At 35.5% G+C, this 13,790-nt stretch overlaps 2 protein-coding genes across 2 annotated transcripts; both read right to left on the bottom strand.

The window, feature by feature from the left end:
- Positions 1 to 1,901: 1,901 nt before the first annotated feature.
- LOC114760788 (nuclear pore complex protein NUP98A-like) lies at positions 1,902 to 6,618 on the bottom strand. The gene is made up of 9 exons (XM_028950072.1): positions 6,516 to 6,618; positions 5,963 to 6,024; positions 5,116 to 5,403; positions 3,879 to 4,409; positions 3,489 to 3,701; positions 3,051 to 3,101; positions 2,886 to 2,960; positions 2,452 to 2,705; positions 1,902 to 2,255 (listed from the first exon to the last, which is right to left on the bottom strand). The coding sequence occupies exons 2-9, from the start codon at positions 5,979 to 5,981 to the stop codon at positions 1,902 to 1,904; spliced, it is 1,785 nt and encodes a 594-aa protein (XP_028805905.1). The 5' UTR covers positions 5,982 to 6,024; positions 6,516 to 6,618.
- A 3,073-nt stretch (positions 6,619 to 9,691) lies between these two features.
- LOC114760780 (probable methyltransferase PMT18) lies at positions 9,692 to 13,790 on the bottom strand. The gene is made up of 5 exons (XM_028950063.1): positions 13,089 to 13,790; positions 12,312 to 12,522; positions 11,639 to 11,936; positions 10,625 to 11,089; positions 9,692 to 9,920 (listed from the first exon to the last, which is right to left on the bottom strand). The coding sequence occupies exons 1-5, from the start codon at positions 13,788 to 13,790 to the stop codon at positions 9,692 to 9,694; spliced, it is 1,905 nt and encodes a 634-aa protein (XP_028805896.1).

The following is a 13,790-nucleotide window of genomic DNA, read 5'->3' on the forward strand; positions in this document are numbered from 1 at the left end:
CACACAGGAAGATTGATGAAGAATGCCATGTTGAAGCATAAAAGAGCGAAAGGATTCAGAAAAATATTCTTTAGCATTATCACTGCGCAAGGTGTGGACAAGCGTATTGAATTGAGTTTTAATTTCGGCAACAAAAGTACAAAAGTGAGAGAAAAGCTCAGAACGATTTTTCATTAAATATAGCCAAGTGGTACGGGAATAATCATCAACAAATGTGACAAAATATTTAAAACCACCTTTGGACTCAACTGGACACGGACCCCAAATATCGGAGTGCACTAACTCAAAAGGGGACGAAGCCCGTTTATTGACTCTAGACACTAACGGTAGACGATGATGTTTAGCAAACTGACACGACTCACAATCTAAAGACGACAAATGCTGAAACTGAGGATAAACCTTTTTTAAAGAGGATAAAGATAAATGACCCAAACGACAATGTGCTTCAAATGGAGTGACACCACCAGTACAAGCCACCGCACGAGACCCCTGATCATCAAGGAAGTAATGCCCGCCAGATTCGTAGCCCCTACCAATAATCTTCTTCGTCAAAAGATCCTGTATCAAGCAATGGTCAGGAAAAAGTGAGACCCAACAATTTAATTGGCGAGTAAGCTTGCTAGGGGACAAAAGGTTAAAAGCCAGATTTGGGACATTGAGTACAGATTTTAAATGAATAGAAGGAGTAGGTTTAACAGATCCAGATCCAAGGACACGAGAGTGGGAACCATCCGCAATGGTGATAGCAGAAGGGTTGGCATAAGAAGTATAGCTAGAGAAGAGATGACGGTTACCTGTCATGTGGTCAGTAGCACCAGAGTCTATGATCCATTTGTTGGAAGAAGAGACAAGGGCAGTAGCCTCATTACCTGTTGCACTAGCAGTGCTCACGGGGGGATTTGCAGATTTCAATTGAGCATACTCGGCAGCTGAGATAGTAACCATGTCACTGGTTGTTGTAGCCACATGGGCAGAGCTCTGTCGTTGTTGTTTGTTTTGCAGCTTACGACATGTGCGTTTAGTATGTCCCGGTTCCTTGCAGTAATAACATATTACTTCCTTGGGCTCCTGATTACCACCTCCTGGTTTCGGACCACTTCGACTAGGGAGCCCTCGATTGTCATTCTGGCCTCGACTGAGTAATGCACTAGTAGGTGGAATGGGAGCTGAGGAAGGGTTTTGTTCAGTTCTCAGTACACGAGAGAAAGCTTCTTCAAGAGAGGGGATGTCAGCTCCCGACAAAATTTGTGATCGAGCAGCCGCATATTGAGATGGCAGTGCAGTCAGAAAACTCATGGTGGCCATCTGCTCGCGGTGAGACACATTAACTTTCCTGTCATCAGAAATAGGCATAAGAACATTGAGCTCTTCATAGGTGCTTTTAAAGTCCATAAAGAAGTTTGTGAGGGAACGGTCAACGGGCATCTCGGACCGATAGAACGATCTGCAGACCTCGTAAATACGAGAGATGTTGTTCTTTCCTGAGTATAAGAGGGCCAAATAATCCATTAGCTCTTTAACAAATTCACAATGAGTAATAGAAGGCATGATCTCACTGTCAATAGAGTTACGAAGTTGTAACAGAAGTCGTGCATCATCTCTTAACCATGACTTGCGAGAGGCATCCTTTTCATCAGGAGGATTGTCAGTCAAGTGATCTTCCTTCTCAATACTCCGAAAATAAATACGAATAGTCTTACTCCAATCCAGGTAATTTTTCCAAGTTAGTTTGTGTTCAGTAATCTTAGTGACTACTGGAACCACCTCAGGAACAACAGATTTGTTATCACCCATTAGGATAATAATGATCACAACAACACTAATCAGTCAAATGGATCACACTAGGGACCACAAAATAAAAAATAGATCAGAATTCCACAAACCAGAGCACCAACGCTTTCTCAGGAAGCCAAAAAATTGCTCTGAATCACAACAAATAATGGGACCCACGAAGTATAAGTAGCAAGGATGGGTCGGGGAACAACAGAAGACGCCGGAAACCGAGAGAGGACGCCGGAAAATGACAGACAACGCCGGAAAACACTGCAAAACGCGACGGCGCGTGAACAGTGCACGGACGGGGTGACGGCACGTGAAGGCCACGCGCTGCTCGGACGGCGACGAGACTCCGGTGGTTGGCCGATCGGAACCCTGTGACCTCCCCTGACCGGCGCGTGTGCACTGTAGATGGCGGGAGAACGGACCTCTGGTAGCGTGTGAACAGTGCACGGATGCTGGTGAACAGTGCACGGACGCTGGCGGCCAAAAAAAAATTTCTTCTAACCCTAGTAAATTGGCTCTGATACCATGTAATTTAGAGAATGAAAATTGTGTATTTTATTGATACTTCGATTGGGTATTCATATACAATAGAGGAGCCTAGGTATTAATGGCTCATTAATATGAAATCATATCACATCATATCCTATATACTAATTACAGGATATTTACATATCTTATAATATCTCCTACAATATCTTTACAATCTCCAATTTGATAGTCCTGCCATTTTAGCTCCTCATGGCTTTTATCTTTGTAGATAGGCATGGCTGATATGGACTCCAATTTAGCAGATCGTCCAGAGGTATCAACATCTACTTCAGCTGTTGGTGTATAACTAACAACTCTACTCCCACCCTTCTGACGCCCGAAACAAGAATGCCCAACACCAGTACCTCCAGAAGCTAATGAAGTGGTTTGAGATCCTGAAAGAGTAAATATGCAAAAGGTGACTTTCCATTGTAGCACAAGACATAAAAAAGGCATCAAGATTTCAACACATAAGATACAAAAAAATATGAAAAAAACAATAAAAGCCTTTTGTAACTTAAAAATATATATCATGTCAGAATTCAATTATGCATAAATCTAAATTCTTAACTCACCAAATAGAGATCTCTGTCCTCGAAAAGTTGAAAAGAGGTCGAAAAATACCAATATGCATCTCATACACAAAAATCCTATTAGTGACAACGAGGCATACAAGGTAAGTCCAATGCATATACCCAGAACAATAGAAGAACTAAAGAGAGGTGATGGAGAGTTAGCACCAAATGTAGATGTCGAAGTACTTCCAAAAGCTGATGAAGTCATCTGAGATCCTGAATGAGAAAATATGCAAAGGTGACTTGTAATTGTAACACAAGACATAAAGAAGGCATCAGAGTTTCAAGACATGAGATGCAAAAGGTATTGAAAAAAAAAAAAAAGCCCCTTGTAAATTAAATGCACAAACACACACACATCATCTATGTCAGTATTCAATTATTCATGATTTCAGATTCTAAACTCACAAAATGGAGAACTCTGTCTTCCAAAAGATGAATTAAAGCAGACCAAGCTAATAGATTGAGCAGAACAGAGTAGCCCATCTCAATTTGTATTGAGTATTATAGAAATATCAAGTTCATTATGCCATAAAAACCACCAAAACTTAAAAAAAAATAAAAATTACACACTATTAATTGATGAATAATAATGGCAATCACCTTTATCTCCAATTTGATACTCCTCCCATCTTAGCTCCTCATGGCTTTTATCTTTGTAAATAGGCATAGCTGATATGGACTCCAATTTAGAGGTACCACCATCTTCTTCAGTCATTGGTGCATAATGAATGACTCTACTCCCACCCCGTTGACCCCCCGAACCAGAGTTCTCAATACCAGTGCTTCCAAAAGCTGATGAAGTTGTCTGAGATCCTGAATGAGAAAAAATGCATAGGTGACTTTCAATTGTAGCACAAGACATAAAATTGGCATAAAAAATTCAACACATAAGATACGAAAAGATATAAAAAAATTAAAAGTCCCTTTTTGACTTAAAATATATATAAATGTCAAAATTAAATTATTCATAATTCCAAATTCTAAACTCACCAAATGGATAACTTTGTCCTGCAACAGATGAAAAAGTGCTCCCAAATGGACTGCTACCAAATGCTGAAGTAGACTTACCAATAGTGGATCCAAAACTAAAGGAAGGAGTACTAGAAGCACCAAATGCAGGAGTGGATGAAGTCCCAAATACTGGAATAGCTGAACAATGAAATAAAGGGGTACTTGACGCATCAAATCCTTCACCAGCTCCAAATGCAGGAGAGCTTACACCAACCGCATTCCATGTGTGGCCAAAAGTTGGACTTGAGGTTGAACCAAATGCAGGGGCGCTAGTTGCCCCAAATGTTGGGGCGCTTGTAGAACCAAAGGCAGCAGTGCTTGTAGAACCAAAGACGGGGGTGCTCGTAGAGCCAAGTGTTGGCTGAGATGATGCACCAAAATCTGTCGAAGAATCGAATATGCTGCTCCCAAATGCCGTTTGTGATGGTTGTCCAGCACCTCCAAAAGGACTCATTCGAGCATAAGCTGCAAACTCTCCAAAAGCAGGTTTTTGGCCAAAGGTAGACAACCCTAAAGAGCAGGAGAATTTCATCAGCATTAATTGTAAGACGTTGAGATTATACTGACAAGCCTGAATTTTTCTAACAAGACCTCATAAAACAATATAAAAGTCAGATGGTTCAAAGTAAAGCTTAGCAGATTCTAGAACATTAGTCAAAATTAAAATATCAAAGGAGGTGGGAAAACAGGACAAAGGGTACTGATGGCTGTCCGTATAAGAAGTAAAGTCAAGGAAGCCATAACAAAAAAAGGAATGGTAAAAAATTTGATGTAGTCCCTAGATGCTGTAATCCAATTCTCTAAAGAGCACAAGAAATAGCATGCACATATGAAAATCATCACCAATATTTTTTATTAACTCTTGCTTCCAACGACATCAAGCACCGGCATCAAGGAAACTTAAACCAGATGAAACAAGTCTAGAGAAAATGCCACATTATTTGTTCTTCCTAGTGATATAGACAACATAATCGAACTCAAAGAGGCCCTCAACATAGTCATGCATTTTCAAGCATATACATGTAAGCGTATGCACTCTGTCTTTATCTTATTTTAAACAAGACAGAATGCAATCAGTCAAATATAGTGTTCTACACCATTAGACATATCCGCCGTACACTTGTTTTCCAAGGATTCAAATAAGTGAATCTGATTAACACTAAAGATACACTTCTAATAACAAAGTATAACAAACAAGTCATGTGCACTTGCCTACCTGCAAACGATGAAGATGAATTGCCAAAAGCTGAAGTTGAAGATGACCCAAAAGCAGGCACTGAACTGCCAAAGGCTGGCAAAGAAGAACCACCAAAGGTGGTCGTTGAAGAGAGGGAAGATGCACCAACTACGCCAGTCAAAGCACCTCCAAACAAAGAACTAGTTTTTGAGCCAAGTGGTGTTGTACTACCAAATGGCTTTGGGACAAAAGGGCCGCTACTCGATGCATTGGTCTGCCCAAAAACTGATTGGAAGCCAAGTGGACTTGAAGATGATTGCCCAATAGCTGTTAAATGATGTCACCTTATTAATGGGATGCAGAAGCAGACGGCAAGAAAAGAAGCAAGATGCTCTATGTGGAATCACAATATAAAAAAAGCTATCACATCCAACAAGTGATCAGTTCAAGAAATAATATTCCACGTATCACATAATAAAATAAAATGCAATAATATGATCAATTATGAGACCAAATAGAACTGGCTCAATTTTGATGATCAAAAGCATCAACAGATTTTGTTTGCGTGATAGCCATAAGGTCAGAAGAAACAAATCAAAACCTAAATACTTCAAGAAATAAGACCACAGAATGCTGAAAAATCAGGTTGAACATAAAGGCAATAACAATGATGAATTTCAGTGCTGAGGGCAGCAAGAGTAGAACCACCACAAAAATAGTGTATCACCTAATGTTGACGTAGACAAGAAATAAAAATACAGAATTGAGTGACATCTTAGAATAAATTTTCAGACGATAATTCTATGTTTAGTCCATTTGCATGCCCTATAGCAGTTTGTTAGCTTGAGTGCTATAGCCAAGTAAGGCATTAGGGGGCAAGGCTTACGGTTTGTTGAACCAAACATGCTTGTAATTTTCCAAACGCAGCAGAAGCTTTATGTTCCCAAACTGAAAACACAGCAAACAAACTTCATTAAGATTAAGATTTCGATTAGTTATATACGAGATTTCCAACAAGACATTCTGCAACATATGCCACAATGGTCGCAGTGAGAGAAAGAAAAAGATATATAAATGGCATCATGAGGAATTTCGCCAGCACAGGCATGGAAAAAGCTTCAATGAGTAACCGTACAGGGGCAAAAATGAATTAGAAAATAATATTTTAATGGCAGACAAATACAATTAATATCTACATTTTGCAAGAATAGAATAATTCAAATCATCTTACTACAAGCAATGTGCCTTTGAGCGTTAGGCAACTTATTCACAGTGACGATGGTTGCAACTTGAAAGTGGTGACAATGAAGAAATAACTTCAGCCAAGCAAAGAGAGAAACAACAGTAAATTTCAGTCAGAAGATCCGAATATGGTGTGGTGGAGATACGCTACAACTCTGACATGAAAAATATTCAAACAAATCAAGAGAAAGACTTACGGCGTGCGAACAAGATAGATCCTTGCGTCGAATAAGGTCAATTAGGGCAATGGTTGCAGAGAAGGAAATCGAAAAAACACTTCCGAGAAGAGGCACACAGAAGAGCAGAAGGCCAACGGGGAGTGACATCAAAGCGGGAATGGGTTGCTTTTGTAAGAAGAAAAGCCGCGTAGCGTTAAAAATCCGTCCCTTTTTCTTTTTTTTTTTTGTAGATTTTTTTGCCATTGCGTTAAAATTCCGTCCTGAGGGTGGGGACTAAGAAGCAGGAAATAAATCAATAATGGAAAAGGCTGGGGAGTCATTCGTGTGTATATAAAATAATATGATTCATCTTTTTAACATTAAAAAGTTAGTAATAATTAAATAATACGTTGGCAAAAAAAATTAAATAATACAAAATAATTTTTATAAATAATTAAGAATATAGACTATTAATTATTATAGTTAGTAACAAAATTATGGATATTGTGATATAAAAAATTAATTAAACCAAAATGTCTATTACATGCAAAGAAAGAATAGTTACACCTTATTATTATTTTCGTTAAATCATTTACCTATATTTTACTTTAGAGGATAAATTATACATTTGGTTCTTTTAAGTTTATATCAAGCTTCATTTTTTGTTTTAATTTTATAATGTATATTTTTAGTCCTGTAATGTATACTTTTAGTCTTCTAATTTTATCATTGTTTATTGAAAAATATTAACTCAATAAATTTATATAGTGGCTATGTAATTAAAGGCTTCACAAAGCTGAGAAATTTTTGCAAATTTCGTTCATTTAATTTAAATTATTTTAGTTTTGGAAATTTAAATTAAAATAATATCTAAAATATAATATGAATAAATTATTTTAATTTATTTTTTCATTATATGCTCGCCTTCTTCATCGAACCACTTTTCTCTATAATCCATACCTCCCAAGCTAGCAACCAATCATTTCATATGATCATCATTCATATTTTCCGATATTGAAAAATTGGATTTGAAAAAAAAAGGGGGAAATCTAGAAAAATTATGAATAACATATTTTACAATATTGAAGGGATTTGTTCACAGTCCGTCCTTAATCTTCATACCCGTATAAGTCAGTTAGAACCTTCACTACTCCTCTCTATTTTTTATTTTTTTATTTTATTGTAGTACTGCTCCGATCCTTTCTCCAGTGGCCAGACGAGTATACGGGTCATATACTCGTAATGGTCACTCATGTACTCGTCTGATCACTACAGGGCCTCATGCTTGTCTTTTATGATCCAACAGATGAGCATGAGAGCCTATATTTTTTTGTGCCTATATTTTTTTGTTTAGTGTAACCAAACGAATATATTATCTTCTTTTATTTTATTTTAAATGAAAATAAGAGATGAAAATGAATTTTTTTTTAGTAGTGCTAGTTATTGAGTTAATTTTAGTCCTACATATAAGAATTATTTATCAAATTTATTAATTTTTTTAAATTATTTCTATTGATACTTCCTCAACTATAATCAAGTAGGAGGGGGAGGGATGATATTAAGAAAGATGATTATGGTACTTTAGAAAAAAAAATGTTACATTTCTTATAATTAACTAATATATCTAACTTTCTTAATCTAATCAAATTAGTTAAATAGATTTTATATTAAGAATCAAAGGAGTATTAAATTATTCACATCAAAATTTAGCCAGTTAAATTTAATTAATTACTCATCCAGTTTTTAATATAAGACATAATTTTTGAGTTAATTTTGGTCATAAATAGAATATCTATTTCTCATATGTATCAATTTTTTTCTAAATTATATTTATAAATATTCTTTGAATCATAATCAAGTAGGAGTAAGAAAAAAAAAATTAAGGGAGATGATTGGTGTTTTGGGAAAAACATGACCTATTTTTTTATAATTAACTAACTTACCTTACTTTCTTAATTTCATCAAATTAGTTAAATAGGTCTTATATTATGAATTAAAAAAGTATTTTTTTATTTATAATTTAACATTTTGATAATAATTTTGTAAAAGATTAAATCTGAACCATTCAAATATTATTCTTATGGTTATAAAAAGAGATGAGGAGGGAAGAGAATGGGAGGGAATAATAAGAGATGTTGGTGCATATGATATGACCCGCCTCTAATTTACCATTTGCTAATCACATATTTATCATTCACATGATGTCCTTCCATAATTGCCATACCCACAAATTCCAGATATGATCAATTAATATTGTAGATAATAATGATCATATCCAATTTTTCAATTTTTCATGTACCATGAAAAAGGGCGTTGGTGAAACAATCCATGGAGTGGCGGAGCTTGGGAAGGAAATCTAGGGAAAAAAAAGTTTTGATGAGGAGCAAAGAAAGTTGATTAAAATATTCTGTTTGTATTAGATTTTAATTTACAAAACAAAAATAATTTAAATTAAGTGAATGACCGTTGCAAGAATTTTTCTCTGTCAGGTCATTATTTACATTTGTTGAGTCAACATTTTTTTCACATGAAACTAATAATAATATTATGATTAAGTGATTAAAAATACACTTTATAAAATTAAGAAAATAAACTGAAATTTAATGTAAACTTAGAGGAACAAACTTATACTTTAACCTACTTTAAATAATTAAATATGGTATAATTAATTTAAGAAAACTTTGTATTATAATTAATAAAATTTAAAGAAAAATAAATATAAATTATATTTATTAATTTATTCTAGACTATATTAAGTCCCCATGTAACACTCACATTCTTTTTTTTTTTTTTGGGTCAGCATGTAACACACATTCTCACACTATTGTTTAGATAACTAAACTTATTTAAAAAGTCTGCCATAATAGAAAATACATAAACTACAATTTTGAAAAACTTAACCACATAATTATTTTTGTATACACAAAAGTTAATCATAATATAAAAGAGTCTAGCTAATCATTAAACACTCCAACGTATTAAAAGAAACAAACTACATCTAATTTCATCCTTGAAGCAACATAATTAAAATGTATTACAAGTAAATTAAACATTCTTGTACTTCTTTGAAAGTCATTATTTCTAATATTTTCCCCCTTCTATAAGTACAAAGATGGTCTAGGGATATCATTTTAAAAAAGAATAATAACGGGAAAAAGGGTTGCAGTATGGGTATAGGAAAAACAATTGTTAGAGAAAGAAAGCAATTTTCTATCCTAGTTTTGTTTCTCCTTTTCATTGCCAGTCCAATAATTTTTCATTGCAAGTAGGATTTTTTCTGGGTTGAAAGGGCCACTTTCGTGATCCATAATGTGGCTTTTCCATCTCATCCCATCAGTAATAGCTTTGATCTTCACAAGAATCTCTACAGTATCCCTAAATATAACTGTACCTTCCGGCCTCAAAATTCTGTCCATTTCCAATAGCAACAAAGTAATATCGCACCTTCATCACCACACAAAATTGTAAAGTCAGAACTTTGATATATTCTCGTCAGTGGAAAAGAAACAAGAAGAAGAAGAAAAGCCTTGGTGAGAAATAAATCCTGATTAGGGATAGAATCAGTAGATGTGGGGTAATAAGGCCCCATAATGCCTCATTCCCTAATGCTCCTTATAATGTGGTGAACTCCCTAAGCTTTTCTGTTTTATCTATAGATCATTAGATTCTATATATAATCAGCGACATGTTGACATCTTACAAGCACGAAATGGTGTGATTTTAAATTTTCTTATGATTTTTCAAAACCACACCATTTTATGCCTGTAAAATATCAAAATGTTGTTAGTTTTATGTAGAGTCTAATGATCTCGTCCATGGAAAAAGAAATCTTGGGAAGGTTGGAACATTAGAAAATGGGGCATTAGAGGCCCTTTAATATCTTACAGGGATAAAATGGTAAGAAGTTTGAATTTTTTGCAATTTTTCAAAAAAACAAGATCAAAACTAACCAAATTTAGGGTATTTTTCTTTAAAAAATCATAAAAATTTTAAAACTATACCATTTTATATCTATAAGATATCAAAATATTGCTAGTTTTATATAGAATCTAATGATCTATAAAAACGAAAAATCTTTGGAAGGTCGGAGCATTAGAGAATAGGGGGGCATCAGAGGCCCGTTGCCCGATGTTGTTTCATGTGATTACCTGTCTTGATATATGCTAAATACACCATTGGCATGGATGAGATCATAGGTTCTTGGATAGGTTGAGAAAGCTTCACACCAATCATGGTATGTCCCAATGAAACCTCGTTCATAGATTGCTCCTAAAGTGTCTGGGTTTGAATTGGAAGGCACAATGTTCATAACCCAAACTGGATATTTGGACAAGGCAGCCGCAAAGCCTCCAAGATAAGCATTCATGTCCATAATGTTTCTGTATTTTCCCTGGGAAAGTGGAATGATTCGCTTGTAATGTGTTATCCTGTTCTTCCATTCATCATTATCCTCTTGAAATTTCTCAGCATTAATCCCTGGAAGGGAATCAGAAGCAATTCGAGGAGGGAGGGAAAATGCACGTTGAGGCCATTTCTCTAATGCCCCACCAGCCACTTCTTCAGAGTTGCTAACCTCAGGCAATGGCGTAATGCAGCTTTCTAGATCTCTATACCTATTCAAAGCAGTTTTCTGGGTCCTCAATATAAAATATCAATCTATTTTGTCTCCTAAATTTGTAATTCATTCTTTAAAACATTCACGCTGATTACACATGTAAAGTAGTTTCTATCCAAAAATAGTCATAATTAAAAATAAAACTTTAAGAAAATCAACTCATATTAAGGATCAAAGGTAGTGTGTGCATAGATTTGGAGTGTTAGTTACCCGCTATGCTGTCCCCTAATTTTTTATGTCTTATGGGCAAAAACTGGTGCAATTTTCAATTTTTTATGATTTTTCAAAGAAAAATACCCCGTAATTTCTTAATTTAAACACAAATTCTTTGAAAAATCATTAAAAAAATTCAAAACTGTGTCACGTTTTGCCTATAAGATCCAAATTTTGCCCATTTTATGAAGAATTCAATGATAAAAAGAAACTACAAAAAAATTGGAAAGTGGAGAAAAATTAAAGGGACAACAGATGGGGGCAGATGAGACGTATATGCGTGTGTGTGTGTGTATAGACACTATTTTGCAGTAAAAGTAAGTGAGTATCATACCAAGCCATGTCCGGATTGTCTGACTTGCAAATGTGCGGAGTTTTATAAACCTTTCGATTTTGCACACATTCCATATGGTTGATCGGTTTCTGCCAAATAGCCAAGTCATCTTTCTCAATAACTTTCTTCCAACAGAGGCGTTTGGCTGTGTTCTCAATAGCGTCTTGCTCTTGCTTTAGATCTTCTTGAGTTCTTTCCCATCCTCTCCAATATTTCTTCCATCGAATAGGCGGGCCAGACAGAATCCAATAACCACCTGGCCTCAGAACTCTATCCACTTCCATTAAATACAAACCATCTGCATATAATATAATCAATGATTTAATGTCCATGATAACAACTGGACAGTAAAAACAAGGCTTAAGGCTCAATTTTACCTCGAATGTTATTGCAAAAGAGCTATAACTATTCAGAAGCTTTAATATTATCCCGAAAATGTTAAAAAAAGGAGCAAAATCGACTTAGCCGTTAAAAAACTAATGTTAACGGTTAACAATTTTAACATGCAAGAGCAACATTGGTATTTTTTTTTTAAATATTTTTGGGAGGATATTGATTCAAACAAAACTTCCAAATACTCACAGCTCCTACAAAAAAACTTTTGAGGCAAAATTAGACCTTAATGCTAAAAGCAATTATGATCATACAATGATATCTCGGAGGCATGTTATACCATTTTTGCTCCAAGGTATGAGGCAACGAGAACAGTGAGCCATATCAAACGCCCTGGCTGCGTAAGGAAGCCTTTGGGAACCCATAATGCCAATCATGGCGGGAACACCTCTTTCTAAAGCAAATTGGACTTGAGCTTCATGTGTATCTCTTGGCGCGAAAGACATTGCAATGATATCCCTTTTTAACAAATATGCACCCCAACTTGCTACCTTTAAAACCATATAGACTACAAACCATTAACTCCATATCTGTTATAACTTGGCAAACAACAAGCAAAATTACTTAAACTTAGCTTGGAAATCATTTAAACTAAAGTAAAAAAGTACAGGCAAATAAGAAAAATCACAAATAACGGGAGCTTCTAACATGAGATTTTCTAAACCTTCAACATAGATTTAGCTCTAAACCCCATTTAAGCATCAGATTATAGAGACACACACAGACGAAGGATACTAAAAGAAAATTAAAGAGTTAAGGGACCAATTTGTTCTGAAAATTTTTGCTTAGGATCAATGTTGTTTGGGAAGTTCTTTTTGTTTCAATGTCGTCTTGGAAGTTTCAAAATGTAGTAATGTTGCTCCATTCTGTTAAAAAACTAACATTGATCATTAATGGTTGTAACAGCAAAGGGCAACATTTCTCTATTTTAATACTTTCGAGGCAACCTTTAACCCAAAAACACTTTCGGGAAACATTGCTCATGAGCAAAAATTTCTAGGACAAATTCGCATCTTAATCCAAAATTAAACCTTGCTTGACTTATGCATCAACTTACACCACAGCCGGTGTCAATTGCAGTTCTGATATTACCACTGGTAAGAGGAATGAGTTCATTGATGTCATCAATATATGCGTCAGCTCCATTAGGAAACATCGTACCTCCTCCAGGAAATCTGAATCTGTCACCTTCAACTCGAATCCAATTCTGAATAGCCTTTTCTATGCTCAGTTCCTTATGTGGAATATTATCATACCAAGCATAATCTCGACTCTGAGGCCACTTAAAAGGTGTCTTATAATTTGGTGGGGCAGGTATAAGACAAAAAAGCTGTTCTTCTTTCGTTGGACAGTGTCTTTCCCTATATTTCAACATGTTTCTGTCAAATCTCCTTCCTCTGTCTCGATCTTGGCAAGGAGTATATTCACTGAGTGATAATTCACATGGTGGAAAATTCTGGAGCCCACTTGAATTGTTAATCTCAATTTGATGATGAGCTTCAAAGTCCAAAACAGTGGAAGATGGAATAATAGCAGAAGAAGAACTTCCTGCTGTGTTTAATGTAGGTGACCCTCCAACATCACAATCCACTTTTGAGTAAGCCTGGGATTGGTCAGGAGGGGCAATGGTATTTTGTCTTGCGCCAATTATATAAGACAAAATGCACAATCCACTGACCCCTAAGATACAAGTGAGGCGCTTTCTCTTGGTTTCCAGTTGATTATAATGCTTTGGCGATCCGTTGTAATCCTTTGCCAT

Source organism: Neltuma alba, unplaced genomic scaffold, assembly GCF_004799145.2.
Source record: "Neltuma alba isolate B1F8T4 unplaced genomic scaffold, ASM479914v2 tig00011022_pilon, whole genome shotgun sequence".
NCBI classification, from domain to species: domain Eukaryota; kingdom Viridiplantae; phylum Streptophyta; class Magnoliopsida; order Fabales; family Fabaceae; genus Neltuma; species Neltuma alba.